This window comes from Styela clava, chromosome 3 (assembly GCF_964204865.1).
Source record: "Styela clava chromosome 3, kaStyClav1.hap1.2, whole genome shotgun sequence".
Taxonomy (NCBI): Eukaryota; Metazoa; Chordata; class Ascidiacea; order Stolidobranchia; family Styelidae; genus Styela; species Styela clava.
Genome location: NC_135252.1, coordinates 20,527,474 through 20,549,646, shown reverse-complemented (window position 1 = coordinate 20,549,646; position 22,173 = coordinate 20,527,474). Strand labels below are relative to the sequence as shown.

At 34.5% G+C, this 22,173-nt stretch overlaps 2 protein-coding genes across 3 annotated transcripts in view; one reads left to right on the top strand and one right to left on the bottom strand.

The window, feature by feature from the left end:
* LOC120342837 (uncharacterized) overlaps positions 1 to 13,471 on the top strand; it is a 50,597-nt gene extending 37,126 nt beyond the window's left edge. Inside the window, exons 51-68 of one of the 2 annotated variants that reach the window (XM_078111222.1) lie at positions 333 to 521; positions 916 to 1,005; positions 1,216 to 1,410; positions 1,863 to 1,955; positions 2,400 to 2,585; positions 2,661 to 2,753; positions 2,966 to 3,133; positions 3,759 to 3,845; positions 7,272 to 7,460; positions 7,601 to 7,690; positions 8,075 to 8,245; positions 8,759 to 8,848; positions 10,428 to 10,496; positions 10,902 to 11,090; positions 11,397 to 11,486; positions 11,822 to 11,866; positions 12,139 to 12,282; positions 12,612 to 13,471. In XM_078111222.1, coding sequence (XP_077967348.1) covers positions 333 to 521; positions 916 to 1,005; positions 1,216 to 1,410; positions 1,863 to 1,955; positions 2,400 to 2,585; positions 2,661 to 2,753; positions 2,966 to 3,133; positions 3,759 to 3,845; positions 7,272 to 7,460; positions 7,601 to 7,690; positions 8,075 to 8,245; positions 8,759 to 8,848; positions 10,428 to 10,496; positions 10,902 to 11,090; positions 11,397 to 11,486; positions 11,822 to 11,866; positions 12,139 to 12,282; positions 12,612 to 12,731 — 2,298 coding nt within the window. In that variant the 3' untranslated portion in view covers positions 12,732 to 13,471. Of the gene's footprint in view, positions 1 to 332; positions 522 to 912; positions 1,006 to 1,215; positions 1,411 to 1,862; positions 1,956 to 2,399; positions 2,586 to 2,660; positions 2,754 to 2,965; positions 3,134 to 3,758; positions 3,846 to 7,271; positions 7,461 to 7,600; positions 7,691 to 8,074; positions 8,246 to 8,758; positions 8,849 to 10,427; positions 10,497 to 10,901; positions 11,091 to 11,396; positions 11,487 to 11,821; positions 11,867 to 12,138; positions 12,283 to 12,611 lie in introns of both variants that reach the window. The other variant, XM_078111221.1, reaches the window with a different exon arrangement.
* Positions 13,472 to 17,097: 3,626 nt separating this feature from the next.
* LOC120343176 (uncharacterized) lies at positions 17,098 to 20,250 on the bottom strand. The gene is made up of 5 exons (XM_078110480.1): positions 20,128 to 20,250; positions 19,739 to 19,828; positions 18,721 to 18,765; positions 17,843 to 17,986; positions 17,098 to 17,479 (listed from the first exon to the last, which is right to left on the bottom strand). The coding sequence occupies exons 1-5, from the start codon at positions 20,218 to 20,220 to the stop codon at positions 17,357 to 17,359; spliced, it is 495 nt and encodes a 164-aa protein (XP_077966606.1). The 5' UTR covers positions 20,221 to 20,250; the 3' UTR covers positions 17,098 to 17,356.
* Between the last annotated feature and the right edge of the window lie 1,923 nt (positions 20,251 to 22,173).

Genomic DNA, 22,173 nt, shown 5'->3' with positions numbered 1-22,173 from the left:
AATGCACTCAAGCTAAATTGATCGCAGAGACGGAAAAAGAACAATATGACCATATTTTATTTACGAAAATAATTGCATATCTTTTTTTTTACCGATTGCAATATTCATCAGTAATTAGTATTTTTTAACTACGCCATAAAGAGTTAAGCAATGGCAAATTATGCGAACAACATGGGGGTAATTAATAACTATTGATTGAATGTGACTTTACACTTATAAAACTCTATCTCAAATATCCCATATTGCAAAGACTTTTACTAAATTGTTTTAGTTATATTTATATCAACTAGCCATTTTAGGTAAATACTTAATAAAATTTAATTTTGGAAAAGGTTGAAGCTGAGCGTGAACGACAGCGAGCAGAAACGATTAGAAAACGCGCAGATGTAATCAACAATCTCCGAGCATACATTTCTGATGTCAAATCGCTTGTTGTATTTGAAAATTTTAAGAACAGATTGGCTGAAGAAGATTTGAGATTAATATTTGGCCAATGTGACATTGCAGAAAGTCATATTAAGGTGAATATCGCGTGATTGTTTCATTTCAGACTTCACTTTGACTTCGAATTTTACGAGCAGCTGTTACCCAGTAGTTAGAGTATGTTGGTATCGCAGGTTAAAATTTTGTTTAAAATGCCATATCATCCATCTGTCCCAGAGTGTAATAAATTGGGTAGGAAATGCCTAAACTATGAAGATATTGGCCCTGTGTGAATAGTAGCTCTTGCCGCAACTGCCTGGAAAGTGTTCATTATGGAAGTGTGAAAATTTTTATATAACCAAAATTAATATGAAACATCTCTATCTTAGTACCAAGCATGGAACAAATACTCTACTCGAACGATACTTTAAATTCAGCAGTTTTGTAAACGTTTGCTTTCATCATATAATTGATTTATTTGTTTTTCAGAAGAATTCAGATACTAACCAACTAGAAGTCCACTATTCAGATCTACGTAAACTAACTGAACATTTTTACTTCAAATTGGAACGAATTGACATGGTAGTGTAATTTATTTAAAAATGTGTTACATTCTTCAACTTTGTGAATTAAATTCACTTCTTAAGCATTTCGCACTGTTTTAAACTTGGTTTATTCTAATCACAGTTTCTAGAGGTCAATTTGTGATGATATTGAAAAACTCTCCCCATGAATTTGTATTATATTTGACTTTGTTAACGTAAACTGATTATGAATATTATATGTTTCTAGGCAGAAAAAGCTGAGTTGGCAAGGAGACAAGCCGAAGAGCGAAGGAAGAAAGCTGAAATGTGTCAAAAACTGAAGAATTACATCGACCGTGTCGAATGTCTTACTGCGTTTGAGCCTTATACGCATAGATTAACAAAGAACGATGAAGCTAGAATTCAATCTGAATGCATCAAAGCAAATCATTTCTTGATTGCGGTGGGTGAACATAGTTGATTAAATGTTCAAAATCTTCTAAAGTTCAGGCATAAGAAATCAGAGCACAAAAGTTTTTTGTTCATCATGATACTCGGTTAAAAGCCTGATTACATTGATAGTTATCCTACAAATGCTGATTTTGTTTATTAAACTAACGCTATGTCAGTCTCTATCACACAAAATCATTCAATTTTAACGAACTTGGGCATCTACCAGCTAGTTTACGAAACTTGTCAATCGAATTATCGAGTGACTGCATCAACAGCCTGAGGTCAGCCTATAGAAAATCCTTCATGCTGTTTGCCTGCTTAAAAGCCGTGTTTTAGTCTTAAAAACCCTACCAGTAGTGGCAAAACTGTAGGGAAATTAACAAAATTAAATTTAGATTTTACGGTGACTCAAAATTTTATTTCCTATTGGAGAGTATATCAAAGCAATTATTTTATTTATAGGAAAACTTAACTTCCTTTGAGATTGAAAGAAAGCGTAAAGAGTTAGAGGAATGGGTTCAAACTATTTACAAAAAGTTGAAAACAAGGGAAGAGGTATTTGATCTAATTGTTTCTTTTTTGCTCAAATGGGGCCATGATTTTTGTATTATAGATAACCAATCAGAAAAATGACTCATTTTTGAACCCTCATAACGTGAAATCTACAACCGAATTTCAGCATTTACGACTGATACGACGATTGTTGTACTTTTGCTACCCGCGTATCCCAAGTTCCACGTCTGTTTTACATTCGAAATACCGTACGGGCTTGATGTTTACGTCGGGCATTAATATCTGGTAATCTGGAATTGGTACGCTGGATTATTCCCTAGTTTTATAATATGCATTAACATCTTGATCTGTCCTGACAATGTTGATTTAAAGTCGGTCTTACTAATCTCTGTCCCAAAAATAAACATACGCATAGCTCCTAACGTCGGTGCATAAATATATTATTTAGATGACAGGCAATTTGTTAAATCTTTTTGAACATTTCAGATAGCAACTAAATGCAAAGATTATCCAATAGAATGGAACAAAGCAGAGGAAAGTTTATCTAAGTGCATAAATTACTGGAAACAGTTTGTAACTCGCAACAGAAGAAAAAATAAATTTACGGATGGGTATTTGAACAAAATAGTTGAGATATACACGGAAGCAGAAGAATGGCTCCTGGTTTCCTATGTATGTATAGTTTGAGTCATTTATTTTTTAAATAAATACAAATAAAAACAACAAGAAACCTATTTTTGTTTTCAGCAAATGATTTCACGGAGGGAACTCATTGATAAACGATTCAACTTAGAAACCGATGCTTCTAATATTCAGAAAAGTCTGCAAGACGAAAAACAGGTGAAAACTAAATCATACCGATGTAATAATTGAACATCTCCAATTCGTTATACAAAAGTGAATTTCATAAATTAGTAGAAGTTAGAATTTGGCCATGTGACAGCATTTACTCCTACAGAGCATGAATCAAATCCGATCAAAATAAGATAAATATTTTTATAATTTATCAGCAAAAAAGAACGAATTATTCAATGTTTTTTTTGTGACTACAGAAACGTGATCAAGAAATAGTCGAAGCAACTGAGGAAATTGAAATGTTTATTGATCGTGTCAGATCGCAGGCCGTCTTTGGAGAAGATATATGCAAACTTACGTTGGAGGATATAAAGTCAATAACAAGAAAATGTGATAACTTACAAGAATGGCTTGAAACATATCCAGTGAGAGTATTATTCTGAGTTGCAAATTGTTTTGCGTTGGTGCGAGCTTTTATTTCCTCCAAAGATACAAAAATGGACGTTTATCCGACCTTTGACTCCACAAAATACTTTCTAGGGTTCATCAGTGCGATAAGATATTGTTATGATATTATAATAGTATTTACGGTAGTCGGCCCTGAAAACTGATTAACATTGTCAAAATTACGATCTTGTCTCAAAATATTCAAGCATAATATGCTATTAAATACGTGTCCAACTTGTTGTTTTCAAGTGCATTTTTTACCAATTCAACTAAACTAAAAAAATTTCGAGTAGGCCAGCGAGGTAATTTGATTTATACTCAAATTTCAGAAACATAATTAACAAAACTAAATGATAACTGCAAAGACGAATCAATGCTCACAATGTCAATGTTCGAAAATGTGTTTGCTCAAATTTGTGACCGTTGACTCCGATTTGGCTATGTTGCAAAAATAAACAGAAAATTTGGTGCTTAGGGAAATATCCATCGAGAATATAAAACATAAAATTTGATGGCGTCGTTTTAGATTTAAAAACTTTCAAAGTCTATGTGAAGCATCCTAAACTACTTCTTTTGTTTATTTATAAAAATTTGTTTCATAAGAATAAGGACGAGATAAAGAAACAAAAAACAGAATTGGAAGAGTTTGTGAAGAGAATGAGAAACCGAATAAAGAGAGAAGAAGAACAAGTATAGTTTTTGTTTTATATTCCTAGAGCTCTACCGTAACAAATCCTTCTTAACCCTATCTCAAATATGAAATAATTGTACGTTGTACTGATTAACCACGACTAGATTACCATAGAAGTAACTTGAATAATTGATGATATCATTTTAAATCATGTAATTCCAAAATTTTTTTGACAAAGACTTGTGAGACGATAATTTTTCAAAACGTGTTCAAAGTAACTAATTGCCTAGTGGTTAGGTTAGTTCAAATATTAAATAAAAGAATATTCAAAACCTTCTCACAATATAAAACAAATAGTATGGAATACAATACATGGCCAGTGCAAAAGCAATAGCTTTTTGCAGTGGCGGCGCGTGGTCATTTTGACAACCGGGGCAAGCTACTGCGGGACCAAGTCACCCCCATCTACGGGGACAGGATGAGCGCTGTAAGTTCTTCCATCATTTTATGAGTATAAAAACCATTCCATCGGTAACAACCAATCGGCAAAAGCGACAATTTTTGACGATAAGAAAGTGTCTTTAAAACCGGTTCAAGTCAAGGGATTAATAAATATAGACATAGTTTATTTTGGACCTCTTTCAAAAGAAAAGGCAATATTTACCCAGATAAATACAATGACATATCAACAGAAACTTCGGGAAAGCAGACAAAACCTAAAATAAGGTTTAAAACGTTACTATGAAGAAAGGAAAGGTAATGCAAAGATAAGGACATGTGTCGCTCACTCATAGATATATATGCTGCTAGACTTCTACTGCTTGAACATATATGCAACACGCCGCGGTTTCTTGGAAGCAAAATGCTCAATAACGCGCTGATTAAAGTCATGCATCCCAGAAATAACGTCTCTGTGAATAGATAAAACAGCCAAGGAATTTAATCTATCTTGCTTCATTGTGTTTCTGAGATACGTTTTAATACGCTTCAGCGTGCTGAATGTTCGCTCTGCGTCGGCGGAAGAAATAGGCGTCGTCAAAATGATGTTCAGAAATTTTGCAGACGCCGCAAAGGTAGTTACTAGAGTGTTATCTATGAGGATCCCATAGAGCGCGCAAGTTGATGTGATGTTCAAAAAAGTTTGATTGGTGTATATACATCGCAATTCATTTTTCAATTTACCCACGTTTATCATGGGGTAAAATTTGGAGACAGTAGCCAACAAATGGATGGGAAATTGACGTGCAAATTTTAAAAAAATTTTTGGGTTCATCAAAGAGAACGCGGCAAGGTGTTCAGTGCGCAGACGATCGCCTATTTGATTCACCAGAATGTCACAGCATTCCTTTGCAGACAAAATCAAACGCTGCGTTGTTTGCCCGCGGCGTAAAGAAGCACTCCATGTGTCGTCGTATTTTATTGTTTCCCGGATACGAGATACAGCATCGCAGAAGTCTGAAATACACGACTGCACATCCATTAGCCTTGACTGCAATGCGCCGTATAATACATCCACGTGATAGAATATTGTGGAGAAAAAAGCGAGAAAAAATGAAAACTCACCATCTTCTAGCAGACGCTTTAGACCTGCCGCCTCCCTCACAGAGCGTTCGTCCCAAACCGGAGAGCTCTGAATGCCATTGAAACACTCAATGAGCTCAGACCTAATTTCGGACACGCCCTGCACCACGCGTGATTGGAAGTTCCAACGTGTTGGTGCACAAGCTGGGAGACGGCGGCTACATATCTGGCGAAGGAGGTCAGAGCGCTTCGGCGAAACGGAAAAAATGAAGAAAACCCCGAAGCATTTGCAAAAAATATACGGACGAGAGGGGTATCAAGACACATATTTTTAATAACGAGGTTAAATTGGTGTGCATAACAATGTAAAAAATGCGCATGAGGAAAATCTTCTTTTATATAAACTTGAACACCATGTTTCGACCCACTCATGACTGCCGCGCCGTCATAAGTTTGACTTCGCGTTGTAAGGCTGTAACACTTCTTTCAGTACAGCCGATATCCCGCAAGCCGTGCGATCAACGATTGGTACAAAGCTGTGAAATCTCTCGGTAGGTTTACCATCTTTCACAAACCGAAAAATCACAGCCAGTTGGGAAACGCACGTGATGTCAGTTGTCTCGTCAGACTGAATCGAAAGGAACTGGCAATTCTCAATTTCCAGAGCCAAATGTTGTAAATAAATTTTATACATTGAGTCGAGCAAATCATTTTGGATATCCTTAGATGTCCCTTTCGAAACAGTTGCGGCTTCAAGATGATCTCTCAATACTGTATCTAGGGATGCGGTGTATTCCACCATATCCAAAAATACCCCTCTATTAGAAGAGCCAGCCCGTTCATCGTGCCCACGGAGGGACAGCTCGTGACAACCAATGAACTTCAAAACATCTATCAATCGACTGAGAACATGGCGGTTTTTCTCGACGTTTTGGTTGTGCCGACGAATAGAAATCGCGCGTCCTTCATCCAACTGTGCTGCAATATTAACATTTCCGAATGTTCGGTATTTTACTGCATTGTCCAGATGCTCCATAGAAGATTGATGATCCCTGGCACGCTCGGAAAGATGTTTAAGATCTCTAAAACCAAATTTACACCAACGTGAGTCACGGGCGGTAGCAAAAAGTAGGCAATAAAAACAAAAAAGTGCATTTTTGTCCTCGCTGCAACACAACCATTCGTGTTTTTTATACCAAGTTTCTGCGCAGAATGTACGCCGACGCTTTCCTCCGTCATGGGATTGTTCCAGTGAACAATTTTTTGATTGATAAGGCCCAAGACGTTGTACCTCTAATTTTTGTTCCAGCGGCAGCTGCGAAAACGGAGTGCGAAGTAGTGCTTCAACCTTATTCATTATGAGGTCTAAGGCTAAGAAATGCGGAGCCGGAAAGAAGTGAGGAGCTCAAAAGGAATGTGGAAAATCGAAAGCAAATGGACTAAAGGTCTCTAACTGATTCAAATAGCGAAACAAGCGACAAAAACGAGGGAGAGGAAACTATCAACTCTTCAAGCAACCAACGAACGAGAAGGAATGCGTGAATATGTCAACACGTTGTTGTAAGAAACGTTAACGTTGTAAGAAACGAAACGTTGTAAGAAACGCTAGCCCCGATCGGCCCCGATGATTTAGTAAAAGAAACAGAAAACAAACGAGACAAACGCGGCGAGTGGAAGATAAAAGAGAGAATACGATATACAATGAGCAACCGGGGCAAAATCAGCGTCGCCCCGTCGACGTTCGGCGAAGGCTTTGCGAGCGAAAAATGAACCATGTCGGGAGAATATGGCTAGTGTAGACAGTCTGTGCAACCGATATTGAGGTATTTTTCGAATATTTTTTATTATACCGAAATTGACGCGCCGCCACTGGCTTTTTGTATATAAGGGGCTGTTGCTCATAGCCATATTTGGGGTAAAACCAGCCCATTCAAAATATGAAAGACTCTTTTTTCATATTTTAGGCCGCTGAAAGAAAGAAAAAGGCTGTAGCGAAACGAATAAAACGACTTGAAATGTTAGAGAACATTAAAAGCTATGTTGAGGAAGCTGGAATATTTGTTCAATCCAATGAGGCTTTGACGTCGTTTAGGGATAAGAAAAATATACTCGACTTATGTCAAGAGGCAAAACGACGAGTGAACTCGTATTGGGTATAAATGTTTTTGTGTTATTTCAGATTATATATTGTAAAATTTTTTGCTGCATATATTTTTATGTATTTATTGTATTATGTATGTGATGTATTTTTCAATCTAACAAATTTCTTTTAACAAGTATATCTTTGTTTAAGCTATATTCACTTGAAGAGTTAAGGAGCATATGTGATGAATTATTAAATGCGGTGGAAAAGGCTCGTAAAAATATTCTCGAGGAAAACAAGGTATGAAACTAATCATTTCATTAAATGTATAGTTGATTTTTGCAACTGTTTGAAAACCATTAGCAAATACAGTTGTGAAGTGAAAAGCATGAGTATACGTGCAACTATTAATTGTAATATGGTTACTGAACCGAACTGAGTATAATGCATAAACCCTTTGTAGCTCAATTAACAGTGGTTGTGGAAATACCATTGTCCTAATTTATTTTCATACTAGTAAGTACAATATCACTTTGGGCCTTCATAACTTTTGAGCCCATTTTTATCTTTGATGTGAGGTAATTTAGCTTTTAGTCGACTGCAATTAAAGCAAGTTTTGCATATCTTTTTTTATACCCATGAATAGCTTAGATATTTCATTTTAAATTTATTATCAACTCTCAGAGAAGGAGTTATGAGTCTGACAAGAGGAGACGCGATGAAGCAGAAACAATACTTCGTGATTATATATCATATATACGAAGCTGTGTTTCAGTGATCAAACTTGAGAAGAATAAAGATAAACTATTAACAACTTGTGAAGAAACAGAGAAATTTCTGCAAAAAAAGAAGACTGTAAGTAAAGTAACATGGAAATTAAGGGGCTCCCGAAGTATGCGAACCAAGATGGCGGACATCGGAATGTAATATGTGTACTAGGTTAGGGTTGGGCCATAATTTTAGGTATAAATACTACGGGAGGCTCTTGGCTAGTCTTCGAACTGATAATAGGACTAAAATAAGGAATATTGGAAAAAAATTATCGCCTAACCCTAACCTGTTACCCATGTTACGTTCCGATGTCCGCCATCTTGGTTCGCATACTTCAGGAGCACCGAAATTAATTATACTTTATCGTTATACAACGAATACCGTAACGTGTAAATTGATGGATTATTAAGAAAATCTGCTGACGGAAGTCAAAATTACCCTAAATATCATTATAGTCTAAAAAATATTGTAAGTTTTACAATCTATGTTTTTTTCCAACAGAAACTGGGTCTCGTGTCACAATCCTTCCCAATATCTACTATTTTCTACCTAATATGAATTGCATCCTATAAAATCGATATACCTGGTACTTTTCAGAATCTAACGACTCAAGAAATAGAAGATATTGAAGAAGATATAAAGAAGCATTTCGAGTCGATTTACTATGGACCTGAAATTGAAAATGAGGTATTTGGTTCATGCAAGAACTTCATTTTTTATACAAATTTATATAGATCATAACATTCTGTGTTGCTTTTAAATTAATTTGATATTGTATGAATATTATATATTGTATTGAAAAAATAAGAAGATGAAATTGTTCTACAGTTATTTATATCATAATCAGAGCTACCACATACAGGTGGCTATTGAAAAGCAATTTGGAAACCAGTGGTTCACAAATTATCAACAGTTGTGGTCCGATACTCTTGTATAAAAATACAAGAGAGCTATGCTCAAATATATGGACACGTAGCGCCACCCAGTGGGAATAATTTTGATGACGTCATAGCGAAAAAAAAGTAATAGCCTTCTGGAGAAAAATTTTATCTTTAACCACTGGAAATTTCAAAGCAATTGGTCCAGTATTCGAAGAGAAAAGCGATTTCTTCAAAACGTGTCAAAGAACAAGGACACTAAGAACAACAATAAAAACAACAACAACATAATATTGAAACGATCGCTATGTCCACTACGTGTCCAATAAAAATATACAATTATGCTGTTACGAATTTTGGTTATTTTGTAAACCATGTTCAAAAATAAAAAAGTAGGAGAACAATTTCATCAATCATCACATTATAATAATTCAAAATATCGCAGTAAATTTCCTTTACCGCATTGTAGTCATGTTTAACCATGCTTGTCCACGGGACAGCACACATTCTGTATTTCCCATGGGACACGAAAACCCATGATTATCGGGAAATGATGGTAAAACATTTCGTTATGGGCTTTGTGTCTATATATTTGAGCATAACTCTCTTGTTATTTATAAAGAGCAAAATATATTCAGGATAGGATAGGATTTACATATTTATCCCGGGGGGGAGAGGAAAGCCGATAAGACGGCTTATCCATATGGCGAACCATGGCCTCTCGTCCGGTTACCATTCCAAGTCGGGTATGGGATTAGTTTTACTGTATTGTTTGTTTTCGGAAGCATGGACTTGGTGGTGGTGGAAGCCGTAACCGACCAGCGGTTACGTGAACCACCCAACGACGGCGAGGAGTCCAGCAATCCTCTCGCACATAACCATCCCTGCGTGGGATTTGAACCTGCGAACCCACGCAGAGTAATTAGAGGTGCGGTGGCGAGCGTATTCCTAACGCTTAGCCCGTTGAGCCACACCGCCGCGCCGAACAATATACTTCGTGAAGGGGCTGATGGACACATGTATAATAGTTATGGATATAAAGTTAACAAAGTCCGTAAGTTTTGTTGTTTTGCATGTCTCTTTTTACATGTAGTCCTATTTATTAGACGCTAACCCCAAATTTGACAATTTTTATTGAATTCATTTCAATGGAAATTCCATGCGATGGGGTGGGACAGGCATAATTGCTATGGGATGGGAATGGGACAGAAATATTTCTTATGGGCATGCCTGTGTACCTATAGTGGAGGTCTTGGCTCCCATATTCGTTTGCAAATAAAACAACTTCTTTGCATAAAATTTAAGTTTAAATTTAATCAAATATTGTGATATTTTGCATAGCAATGTTTTATTTCTCAACGTGGAATGATAATTGTATTTATGTTAAGAGTTTTGGAATTGATAGAAGTTCTCGCTTTATGTCAGAGAATGCAGAACGTCGTCGACATAGTAGAAAAGTAAGTTTGGGATTTTGTTAGACAATGGATCATACAGCTTAATAACAATTTTTCTACGGCCTTCATGTCCTGGATTAAATTGTCTAATAGTTAGCGCTTTGTTCTGAAGTTATTAGAGCATCGTGAATATGGAAATAATGGATCGATTTCTAACTCTCAGACAATTGATCATGCCAAGTCCAACATTTAACGGGCTTGGTTCTATTGGATTGGCCATGGTAAACTCGAAACATTCCAAAGCAAATAGGCTAATGTAGTATGTTGAAGCTTGTTGATCTTAGCAATATTTCATACAACGACAAAAATTGTAATATGGATTTATTTCCCAATAAAAACATGAATTTAGGTCACTATGCAAATTTCAGTTTGAGTATGGAATATCATCTCATCGTGTTAACTTTACAGAAAGAAACGAAGGAATCGCAGCAAACAGAGAAACGAGTTACCCCAACCAAATGGATAGCTGAGCTTTGGAGGATACCAGAGAAAATAAGGGAAAACATGAAACATGTGCAACCCAAAATGACAGATTCAGAAAAAAACAGGTTGCAAAAACTCTGTAAAGAGACGGAAGAGTGGTGTCAAAATAATCAAGTAAGATTAGTGTGTCATCAACAAGTGTGTCTATCTAAAAGTAACTACTTGAATGTTAACGGAATATTGACCGATAAAAGTATGTTAATACTATAATGAAATCCCACCAACTTTGGTGAATATCCCTTTTCGGAAGGAAAGTTTTAATAAGTAATTTCTTATTTGTATGGCTTAACTCCGTTTTTGTAGATACTGGAGTGATAATATAGCAATATAGGAGATTTATTATATTTTACTTGTTTTTAAATATGATACAAAGTTCATCAAAAGTACTCACAATCTATTTAAATAAAATTTGTACAACAGCATGCAAAGAAGCGTGAAGCGGAATTTGAACGCAGAAAACTAGAAGAGCTGTGGACCAATACACATCAGAGGATAAAATCAAGAGAAGAAGTAAGATATTTTAAATATTTATAATATGGCTTTTGAATGTGTTTCTCCGGCTTAGGCGTTATCTACAGATTCAGTATAATAACGTTGTGCATTGCCGAATTGGGCGAGTTATTCTTAAACTCCTCCAACTAAAATATACAAAATATACTTTATACTAAATATACTTTCCCCAGCGATATTAAAACTATACTTAGGAGCAATTATTTTTGTTCAAAAGTTAAAATATAATTTATCAATGCTTTAACAATAATTGTATTTTCTTCTGATTTCAATGATATTGTTTGTAAGACCCCAAAGAGTTATTTAGTTTAAAAAATTAGATCGATACTTTACAGAATGTCGACTTTTGGAGATCACCTAATGCAAGATATCTCCTGCAAGTAAGACTTGATTCATTTATTTTCTGCTTATATTGCCTAAAATGGAATGAGTAATTTACGTGCTCCCAATTGCTTTTATTTTATGCTGATTTATGTTATGATATTGGGAGGATTTAATTTTGTTTCAGATAAATTGAATAATTGTGTTCCCAACGTAATGCATAAAGGTTCCATTCAAAAAATGGCGAATACGGAGCAATCATATATTTTGAGAGCTTAATACCGCTACTAAATTGAAAATAATCTTACTGTATTTTCTCTCACTCCCACAGCCAGAAGATAGCAAAACAGCTCTTTTAAAATTGGCACTACTTGCTAGAAGAAAAATACACAGCCATATTTACAAAACCCAAATTCCGGATTCCGACAGAAACAAAATTATAACCAAGTACAATGAAGTCATCGAAAGAGTATGGGTGAGTACTTTCGATTCACAAGCCATCGCTTATGAAAGTTATGTGAATTCGTGAAATAAGTTGCGAAAATCACTATTTATCTTCAAATCAGGTTTTTAGTTGAAATTTCTTTTCATCGTACAGTTTAGCTTGTTATTATTCCCTTATTGTTTATTATTCTTGACTCGAAGTAAACTTCTAATTTTATATACGACGCCTAATCGAGCCTTTCGTTCAGTAAAGGGCCCTGTATAAACGGCCACTGATATCTCACGATATGTAAGAGTCTTCTGTTATTTCAAAGGTTTACTGATATTATGTTTCTTATTATTATGTGTTGCATACCAAAGACCAAAGAGAAGGCAGAAAGGGAACTAATGGAATTCAAGCAACTTTGCATAAAGGTTTTCAAAAAAGTTGATGAAAATGCTGACCCTCAACGAATGGACGTTGAAAGACGCTGGTACTAGTGAACCACAACAAATAATTTTAAAAACGGATTTTGTTATCTTGTTAACTCCTGGAAATGCAAAAGTGCACTTCAATTATAAAATTAGTTTTTCATAATACGCTAAAAAGGTTAATTTGCGATTGCTTTAGAGCTGATACAAATATTTGTTCATATGTAATAATATTATAGTATGCGTTATGTATTTTTAACTTTTGATCGTATTCTAATCACTTTATATCTCCATGTATTTTACAACTTTTCTTATAGGAATATTTGATTTTTGTTTGGCACACCACAAATATTAATTATAAACCAAAATTTTAGTATGAAATTTTTACTGTTATAACAATTATAAATATTCTATAATAAAGTATATTTTGTTGTGATATGTGAACGTGTTTCCAACACCCATTATCAACAGTTAGTCCGGGTTCTGATTATCATTTGGAGTAATGGAACTCCAAGCTATGTAATGCGGGATTATTTTGACAAAAAATATCATTTACTCACCCGCACCTGTATCAGGTTACCGGTAACGGAAGTCAGGACATCAAAGTATAATTTCAATGTAGTCCTCGTGATCCGCCTGTTGTGTGCCCTTCAAACAGTTTTATGCAACATGATAATGATTTGTGAATTCTGGCCACTCTGCACTAAATAAGTTACGTCAAAATAGGCCGCGAGCCGAGGCCATTTATCTTTCAGTTTCGTAGCGCACATAAGGTAACTACCTAAAAATGATTTCAAAATGTTCCTTAGGAATTTAGTAACAAATATTGCCTTGTTCCCACTTCCAAAAGTTGCACGTTTTACATAAAAGACGCTTTTACTACAATAAATATGTGTTACCATCTGTCCTATTTTCTTTGCTTTTCCGGTATCATGGGCCAATGAACGCAGACTTATGCATGACGTAACAATCAAATTAGTCAGCTGTAGGTGGATCCCCAGTGATCGGATGAATATCAGATGTACTACTACTGCTCGCTTTTGCGTTGAGTAAGTAGCCTTTTCATAGTTTTTTTCAGTTATTATTAGTTCAGTTATTCTAAGGAGGTGTTGAAAAGTATAAGTAAGATATTAAACACTTGTATATCCTTACCATAAATAGCAATTTTAGTTGAGCACTAGCTCATAAGACGTTGTTAAATAGGTACGGTGCGGTAACTCCAAGGAAGGCTAGACCTAGAATAATATGTCACAAACAACGATATTTTCTGGCTTGCATGAAATGTTTATGATTAATTTAATGACTCTTCTTGACTATTCAGCAGACTTATACTACTATATAGGCCACAGCATAGAAATTAATGGCTGTTTCTGTAATGCACGGTTGTGTGAAAGAGAAGAAAATAATCATTTTTACTAATGTCGGTTGGTCTAAATCTAAATTCATAGAGTCGACAAGAACCTGGGAAGCAATAATAAGTTATGCCGGAGTGGAAAGAAAGTAGCATTGGAAACGATTCAGCGGTGAGAAATCAAGTTGTAGACAGACAGTTGATGTTTTAAAATATAGTCTATAGTCCATACTCATACTGTCATAGGGCATTTCAGACTGTGATATATCAAAATTTAGTGTAGATATAGTCTAGTAATGGTATGCAAACACTGCTGGACTGTAGTACATGTAATGAGCATATATACGCTCATTGAGTACATCAGATAAAATGCATTATGTATTCAAGGTATTAGTTAGTATTTAGTGGTATTTTTACACTCATGCTGTTCCAAATATGATTTTCTTCCTTATTTTAGATACTGTACTACAAAAGAAAACGGCAATGTTCCACCAATCCGACCTAACGCAGGCTCCAATCCCTGCTGCTATCAGTGCTATAAAGTGGATTAAACAAGATGTCTTTAAGCGTAAAGGTATATGAGAATCATAATAGTTGCAAACAGCTTAGATGGGCTATTCATATTGAAATACTTTAGCACTTTTCTGCAATTGTAACTGCCCATCAAACTCATGTTGGAGACTTCATTGAGGTTTTCAATTCATTTTTTCCCAACTATGAAGATCTTTTGAGGTTAACGAGGCATTAATAAATAAAGCTGAGGAATTTGTTTGTTGACTGTATGAAGAGGATATGAAGAATGTAAATGATACCAGGGCACATCTATTTAACACTGGCAAACATAAGGATTTTACTCTCCACCCAACAATGATTCACTGAAGAAGCATGTGGCCCTCAAATCAGTTCTTGAGTTGGCAAACTGCAAGTGTAAGAAAAATAGTCAAAATAATTTATGCAAGTGTGCCAAAATCAACTTAAATTGCACAGATTTTTGTTTTTGTATTGACTGCAAAAATCACAGTACACTTATAGAGAAAAATGTCGATTTTCGAGATAGTGGATTTCGAAAACAATTCAGAAGAAAGTAAATTAGATATTGCAGTTGATTTAATAAGTATCATTTATTTATTTATTTTCGGACATTTGTTAGTGTCGTAGTCCTGTTTCTAGAAATGATATTGCTTTTGTTCAAATACATAACCACATAAACTAAAAAAGACTAATTGTAATATTTCTGTTCACTATGTTATGTACATATTGTACATTCATTTAATTTTCTTGACTTTTCCAGTAAAATTCTAAGTGAGAAATAACTGATTTATTTGTGTTTTCGTGCTCCCGATGTTAATTTGTGACTTCATTGCTTAAAAATAAATACGTTTGATAGCTTCTATAAAATGGATGTAGCTTTTTATGCTGTTCTTGTTGTAAACTGCTTGTGGTTATTACATACAATTTATTCGCTAATGTGAATCAGCGTTGTTGGTCGCTGCTTTCGAGATAACTCGCGACTCCTGTCACACAATTAAAGTATTTTTTGTTGTTGGTTACATGTATGCCATATTTTTCGTAATCTACCTAATAAATTATGATTGACTGAGGAAGTCCGATTTTGGTCAGGCAAAACATTACAGGAATACATTTGTGTTAGTGTGCTGTAGGGCTCTCGAATTGCATAGTTCTTATGTATGTGTTGTAAACTTATGGTTATTGAATTTTCGGGAACCTTTTATATTCAATTTCGCATCAGGATTGTGGAAAAAGCTGTAATGCTTTCAGTACGTTCATTTTCACACAAAACTGAAGAATTTATTTAGTTACCAGGTGTGCGCTACGAAACTCATTTTCTGGGCGTTTTCAAGGCTTCCGTCTCACGGCCCATATCCGTGATAAGGACTACAAGTGTTTAATAACTTACTTATACATTTTTCAACAACGTCTTAGCATAACTTAACTAATAATAACTAAACAGGGCTATGGAAAGGCTTCCAACTCAACGCAAGGTCGAGCAGTAATTACTAATATTCATCTGCTCGCTAACAGCTGATTCGATTCAATTGTTACGTCATGCAGAAGTCATTGTTCATTGCCGAAAATGTAGAGAATATAGGACAGATCGTAGCACATATTTCTTGTAGTGAAAGCGTCTTTTCCGTAAAACGTGCAACTTTTGGAAGTGGGAACAAGGCAATATTTGTTACTAAATTTTTAAGGAACATTTTAAAATCATTTTCAGGTAGTTACCTGATGTGCGCTACGAAACTCACTTTCTAGGCGTTTTTCAGGACCTCGGCTCGCGGCCTAAAATGAACGATTAGTTATTGCCAGTATTCAATATTTGTCACATACACAAGACTTGATAACGAACAATATGCGCCAGGTTAAATACTGTTTTGAGAAACATTGATCTACTTTTCGATTCGCATTACTCACTGCACATTTGTCGGTATAAAATTGCTTTGGTCTAGCTGGTTTTTGAAATTGATGACAAAATCGACTAATTGCATTATTACTTTTCACATGTAACTTGAATAAAGCAAAATGCTAGAAGCTGCCCGTTGCAATACAATTCAATATGTGATACCCGGGTCCATTCACTTCACTTCACGTGAAACCTAAAAAATCAGGCTTATGGACACGTGATCTAGTCTTTCAAAATAACTGATACTTCCGTGAAGATATTACGAAAAATTACATACATTCTCTCGACATAGCAATAGCTATTTGTCAATAATATTGCTTCTTGTTCGGTATCTATTTTGTTCAAGTTCAGGAATTAAAATCCAATTTAATTATCGATAAACCGACACACGACCAGTTACGTATCTACCAATAAACCGTGTTTCGTTTCAACAGATATTAATTTTTTAGTTACTGATCTTTTTTGGCAGTGTCAATATTTTATTCTTATATTAGCGATATAGAAATCTAGAAATGCAATTCGTTCAATATCGTCAATATTCTTTGGTCCTTCCCCTATCAAAAAATAGAACTTCTATACTTTATTGAAATACACTTTATCATTAATAATTATTATAATATATTTATTGTTACATCTCTAACAAAAATGTTAGAAGTCGAGTTGAAAGATGTTAGTGATAAATGAAAAGCAAATATTTTCAAAGGGAGCAAATTGTCAAAATCACGTTAAAATATCGTACAAAATACTGATAATAAAGATGTATATATATTATATATACTAGAATTTGACTGATTATATACAGATATATTGGAACTGAAACAAACATAGATGATATATCTTAATGGTATAAATATTAGTTATTTTTCTGAAGTTAGCAAGATAATACAAAGCCGAATTATTCAATTTTGTTGTCGTTCTAGTTCAGTAGTACCAGCGTCTTTCAATGTCAATGCGTTGAGGATCAGCCTTTTCGTCAACTGTTTTGAAAACCTTTATGCAAAGTTGCTTGAATTCCATTAGTTCTATTTCTGCCCTCTCTTTGGTCTAAATAAAAAATAAATGGTAAATAGTTTCCGACTGCGGACGCTTCAAATCCTGCAAGCAATTGCAGCACATAATAATAACAATAATATCAGCGAACCTTCGAAATAACAGTAAACTCATAAATATCGTGAGATATCAATGGTATTTTGTACTGAGCGAGAGGCCAGATTGGGCATTGTATAAAAATTAGAAATTTACATCGGATCAAGTATAATAAACAATGAGGGCATACTAACAAGCTAAAACTGTACAATAAAGGAAAATTTAACCCAAAAATCTGATTTGAAGATGAACAGTGACTTTTCGCTCTTTATATTACTAATTCACGTAACCTTCATCAGCAAGTTAAATAAAAGTACTCACCCATACTCTTTCGATGACTTCATTGTACTTGGATATTATTTTGTTTCTGTCGGAATCCGGAATTTGGGTTTTATAAATATGGCTGTGAATTTTTCTTCTAGCAAGTCGTGCAAATTTTAAAAGAGCTGTTTTGCTATCTTCTGGCTGCAAAAGTATGAGAAAATACAAAAGGATTCCACGTGCGGCCTTAAGCTCTCAAATTACATGATAGCTATATATTTGCCTAAAATAGGAAAATAGACTATATTGACATTAAATAGTATTTGGCGCTTTCATGTATTACGCTGGGGAAAAAACATTCCTTCAATCTGAAACAGAATCAAATCTTTCCAATATCCTGAGCGTGTGCAACAATTAACTGGTAATTTATTCTCATACGAGACCTGAAAAGCTATCTCGTCCTATTAACTTTGTAAACGACATTCCTTAATATACTCCGAAAAAAAATAAGTTCAATTGGGAATCAATCATTAAGATCTTTCCTTTTATTTTTGTGTCTGTATTCCTGAAAGTGAATGTGGCATTACGTACCCAAAACATATGATGGATATACATACATCCTTTTTTATTTATATATGACATGAAATATTTTGATAATACATAGTATTGGCCTGATACTTTATACGTAATAGGTTAGGAAAAAAATTTATTTAATTAATTTGGAACACAGTTTAATCCTCTCAATATCCTACGCTTCTGGAACAATCAATTGGTCATATATTCCCATATTAAACATGAAACCTATCCTAGGGTTTGTATACAGCGTTTCCAGTAACATACTTCAGTATGTAAAATAAAAGCAATCTGGAACAACAAAATTACCCTTTAAGATTTCATTTTAGGTGGTATAAATAGAAAATAATAGAAGCAAGTCTTACGTGTAAGAAATATATTGTATCAGGTGATCTCCCAAAGTCGTCATTCTGAAAAAAAATCAAAATGATGTTTGAAATCAAATTACTTTTTATTGTAAATATCAAATAATATCATAGAAATTGAGAGAAAAGTAATTATTGTTAATACAGTGATAAATTCTGTTTTGCTTTTTTAACGAAAAATTCCGACTGCTGGGAAGTATATTTGTAATATTGCTTCTGTCTGTGAAAGTGAGAGCAAATAAGAATATAAAATAAATTTTCTTTGCATTTCAGAGCTATCACTAGTGGAGATATTCAAAATTTGTAGAACGGGTTCTTATTTAGATCAAACTCATTAATAACAGGTTCCCAACATCAGAAAATATATTCATGTCACTACGTTAGCTACATTAACATGACACGTTTTACATCAATAGAAAACATAACCACAAAAACGCTAAATAAAACGTTGGGTGTCAGCCGCGCTGCACGTAACCTAGTTGCTTCGGTAGTGTGTCAAAAACAAGAAAACAAGATGCTATTCGCTGATATCACAACATCCCAGAAACGGTTTGCGCAAACCCATGCTAATTGCTAATCCCCCAAATTCATCGCTTATCATGTATCCAAAATGATCTACTATAACATACCAAATTGTGCTTTAACGCATTCCCATCAAATTTTATGTGTCGCAAGATAACCTAGTGATTGTTTGGTAGCACTCAGGAAACCGCTCGGCGACCACAGGGAGGCTCTAACTACAATTTGAGAAACATTGCTTTTAGCCAAATATTTTACGGTCATCATCAAAATTCCATATGTTTGCTCGCATTATGGCCTTTATAAGCAGCGAGTCTGACATGAGCAGCGACTAATCTTAAGAATAGAAGAGCCAACTTGGCAGCGAATAACAAATTTCAATTCTATTTTCTACGTGGTTGTATTAAATTACTAATACTTCCAGCATGGAAATACACCATAGATCAAGACAGCTATATAATACGCAATTGTAATATTACAAACATTTGAAAGATCTTACTATTTCTCGTGCCGTTATCTTCTGAAGTGTATTGTTCCACAGCTTCTCCAGTTTTCTGCGTTTAAATTCAACTTCTTCCTTTTTAGCATGCTGTTTTACAAATTTTATTTAATTAGAAAGGAAATTTTACAGCACATTCGAGAATAACTAATACTTAGTTCTTGTACAGTGCAAACGTTCATTCACTATAATTATTTTGTTTTGCTATTCAGGAATACCTGAATTGCCAGGAAAATACAATAACTACCTCATTCGGACAATATGAGTGGCAGAATCATTAAAAATAATGGATTCTCATTATATCAAAATTTTGTAAGCACTCAATATACTTTACAGACTTTGAAGTAGTCTCTTGTGTATTATATTTGTTAGTGACACACTGTACTTACTGGATTTTTTTCACACCACTCTTCTGTGTCTTCACAGAGTTTTTGCAACCTGGTTTTCTCCGTATCTGTCATTTTCATATGAACTTGTTTCATATTTTTCCTTATGTCCTGCGTTACCCTGCAAATCACAGCTATCCATTTGGTTGGGGTAACACGTTTATCTTTTTCCTGCGGTTCCTTTGTTTCTTTCTGCAAAGCACAACCACACTACATATAACGAATAACTCAAATCCTACATTTTCATTGTAGAATAAATTCAATTCCTATCACCAAATTAGTTCTGCAGTATGATTTCTTGCCTTGCATTACGAGTTTAGCTTTGACGCTACTCACTTTGGAATCTTTCGACTACGGCGTCTCTAATATAATATTATCAAAGCCAGTTAAATGGTCAATAGGTGGGCTTGGAGTAATTGTCCGACCAGTTGAAATCGCTCTATTGATTCCCAATTCACGTTGTCAACATAGACATTGCGCCAACCATTGATTGATTGATTGGACCACGACATGAAGCTAACGAATGTCTAAAATAAACTCATTTTTCTCCAAATCCAGCTCTGTCGACGACGGATCTTATCCTTTTCATATACCAAATGAGTTTTACTATCTGTTCCATATTTGAGACTTCCTTCCTAAAATGGTATCTTATTATGTACAGAAATTTGCTATGCAAAAAAATATTCTTTATTTTGAATCAAAATCAATTTTGAACTTAACTTCCATCCAAAAATAATGTTTAGTCTTCGGCAATGATATAAATTCGGTAGATCTCGCTTTTTTCATTTTTAAAACTGATACCGCTGCTAAAATTGTTTGAACAGTTTTATCACTTTAATTTCTCAATATCAAAACTACAAATGAACTAAGTTTCAACTATGAGTATGAATTAGTTTCAATCTATTATACCTAACCAGTAGCTTTGCGTGTAGATACCGTAATATAAATAAATGTAAGAGTTTTGATCTATTTTTTCACTCAATATATTTCAATTTGAAATGGAAACAGAATGTTATGATATATATGAAACTGTAAAAAATAAACATTTTCGCACGAGAAGATACCTCATTCTCAATTTCTGATCCATAGTAGATCGACTCGAAATGCTTCTTTATATCCTTTTCAATATGTTCTACTTCTTGCCTCGTTAGATTCTAAAACGTTAGCAAATATAGGTGGTATCGTAAAATATTCGAAAAATAAAATAATTTTGTCACTGGGGTCGTATATAGTTATCAATATTAGTAGGTACTCATCTTTCAAAACTTTAAAACCAATAATTTAGTTCTTGGTTCTTGCGTATCACCGCTTGTGGACAGTGCTGCTCAATGACTTGTATGATTGGTTAAGGCCTCTCCGGCAGAAACATGAAACCAGGAGGACACACAGTAAATTTGCTCCACTACTCTTGTTTGTATTTGTATAACTATTGGCTGGACAGGCGCCAATTGCCATTTACCACAACCCATTCCTGTATAATTGCTTTATTGAATTATATATATTGAATGAATATGCTGCTAGTTGTGGATTTACTTGGGTTGTGAATAAACTACCATTTCAAACAAAAATATTAGAGTTGAATGTTGCTGGTGTACGGTATCTTAGACAGCAAGATGGGCTTGGGGCGCGTATAAATACATTGAATTTCGTGACATTTTCGGCGCTATTGAACTATGTTGGACATTGGTTACCGCAACAAAGTTAAATAGTTAACCTTAGAATATATTTTAAATATAGTGTAAGTTTAAAATAATTTAACAGAACGCACAACGTATGGTTGGCATCGTCAGTTACATAACAAATGCTGTAGAAACAAAGAAAGCACAACAACAAATAGGCTCTATATTACTTACACTTTTCCTTGTTTCCAGAAATTTCTCTGTTTCTTTGCACATTCTTATAATTTTTTCTTTATTCTTCTCAAGTTTGATCACTGAAACACAACTTCGCATATATGATATATAATCATGAAGTCTTATTTCTGCTTCATCGCGTCTTCTTATGTCCGACTCGTTTTTTGTTCTCTAGGATTTGATAATAATTTTAAAA

Excerpts from the sequence above, each read along its gene's own strand:
- LOC120343176 (XM_078110480.1), bottom strand. The coding sequence starts at position 20,220 with ATGAAACAAGTTCATATGAAAATGACAGATACGGAGAAAACCAGGTTG. Across the intron at positions 19,829-20,127 it reads AGTGGTGTGAAAAAAATCCA|CATGCTAAAAAGGAAGAAGT; the intron begins GTAAGTACAGTG and ends TTTGTAAAACAG. Across the intron at positions 17,987-18,720 it reads ATACAATATATTTCTTACAC|CCAGAAGATAGCAAAACAGC; the intron begins GTAAGACTTGCT and ends ATACTTTTGCAG.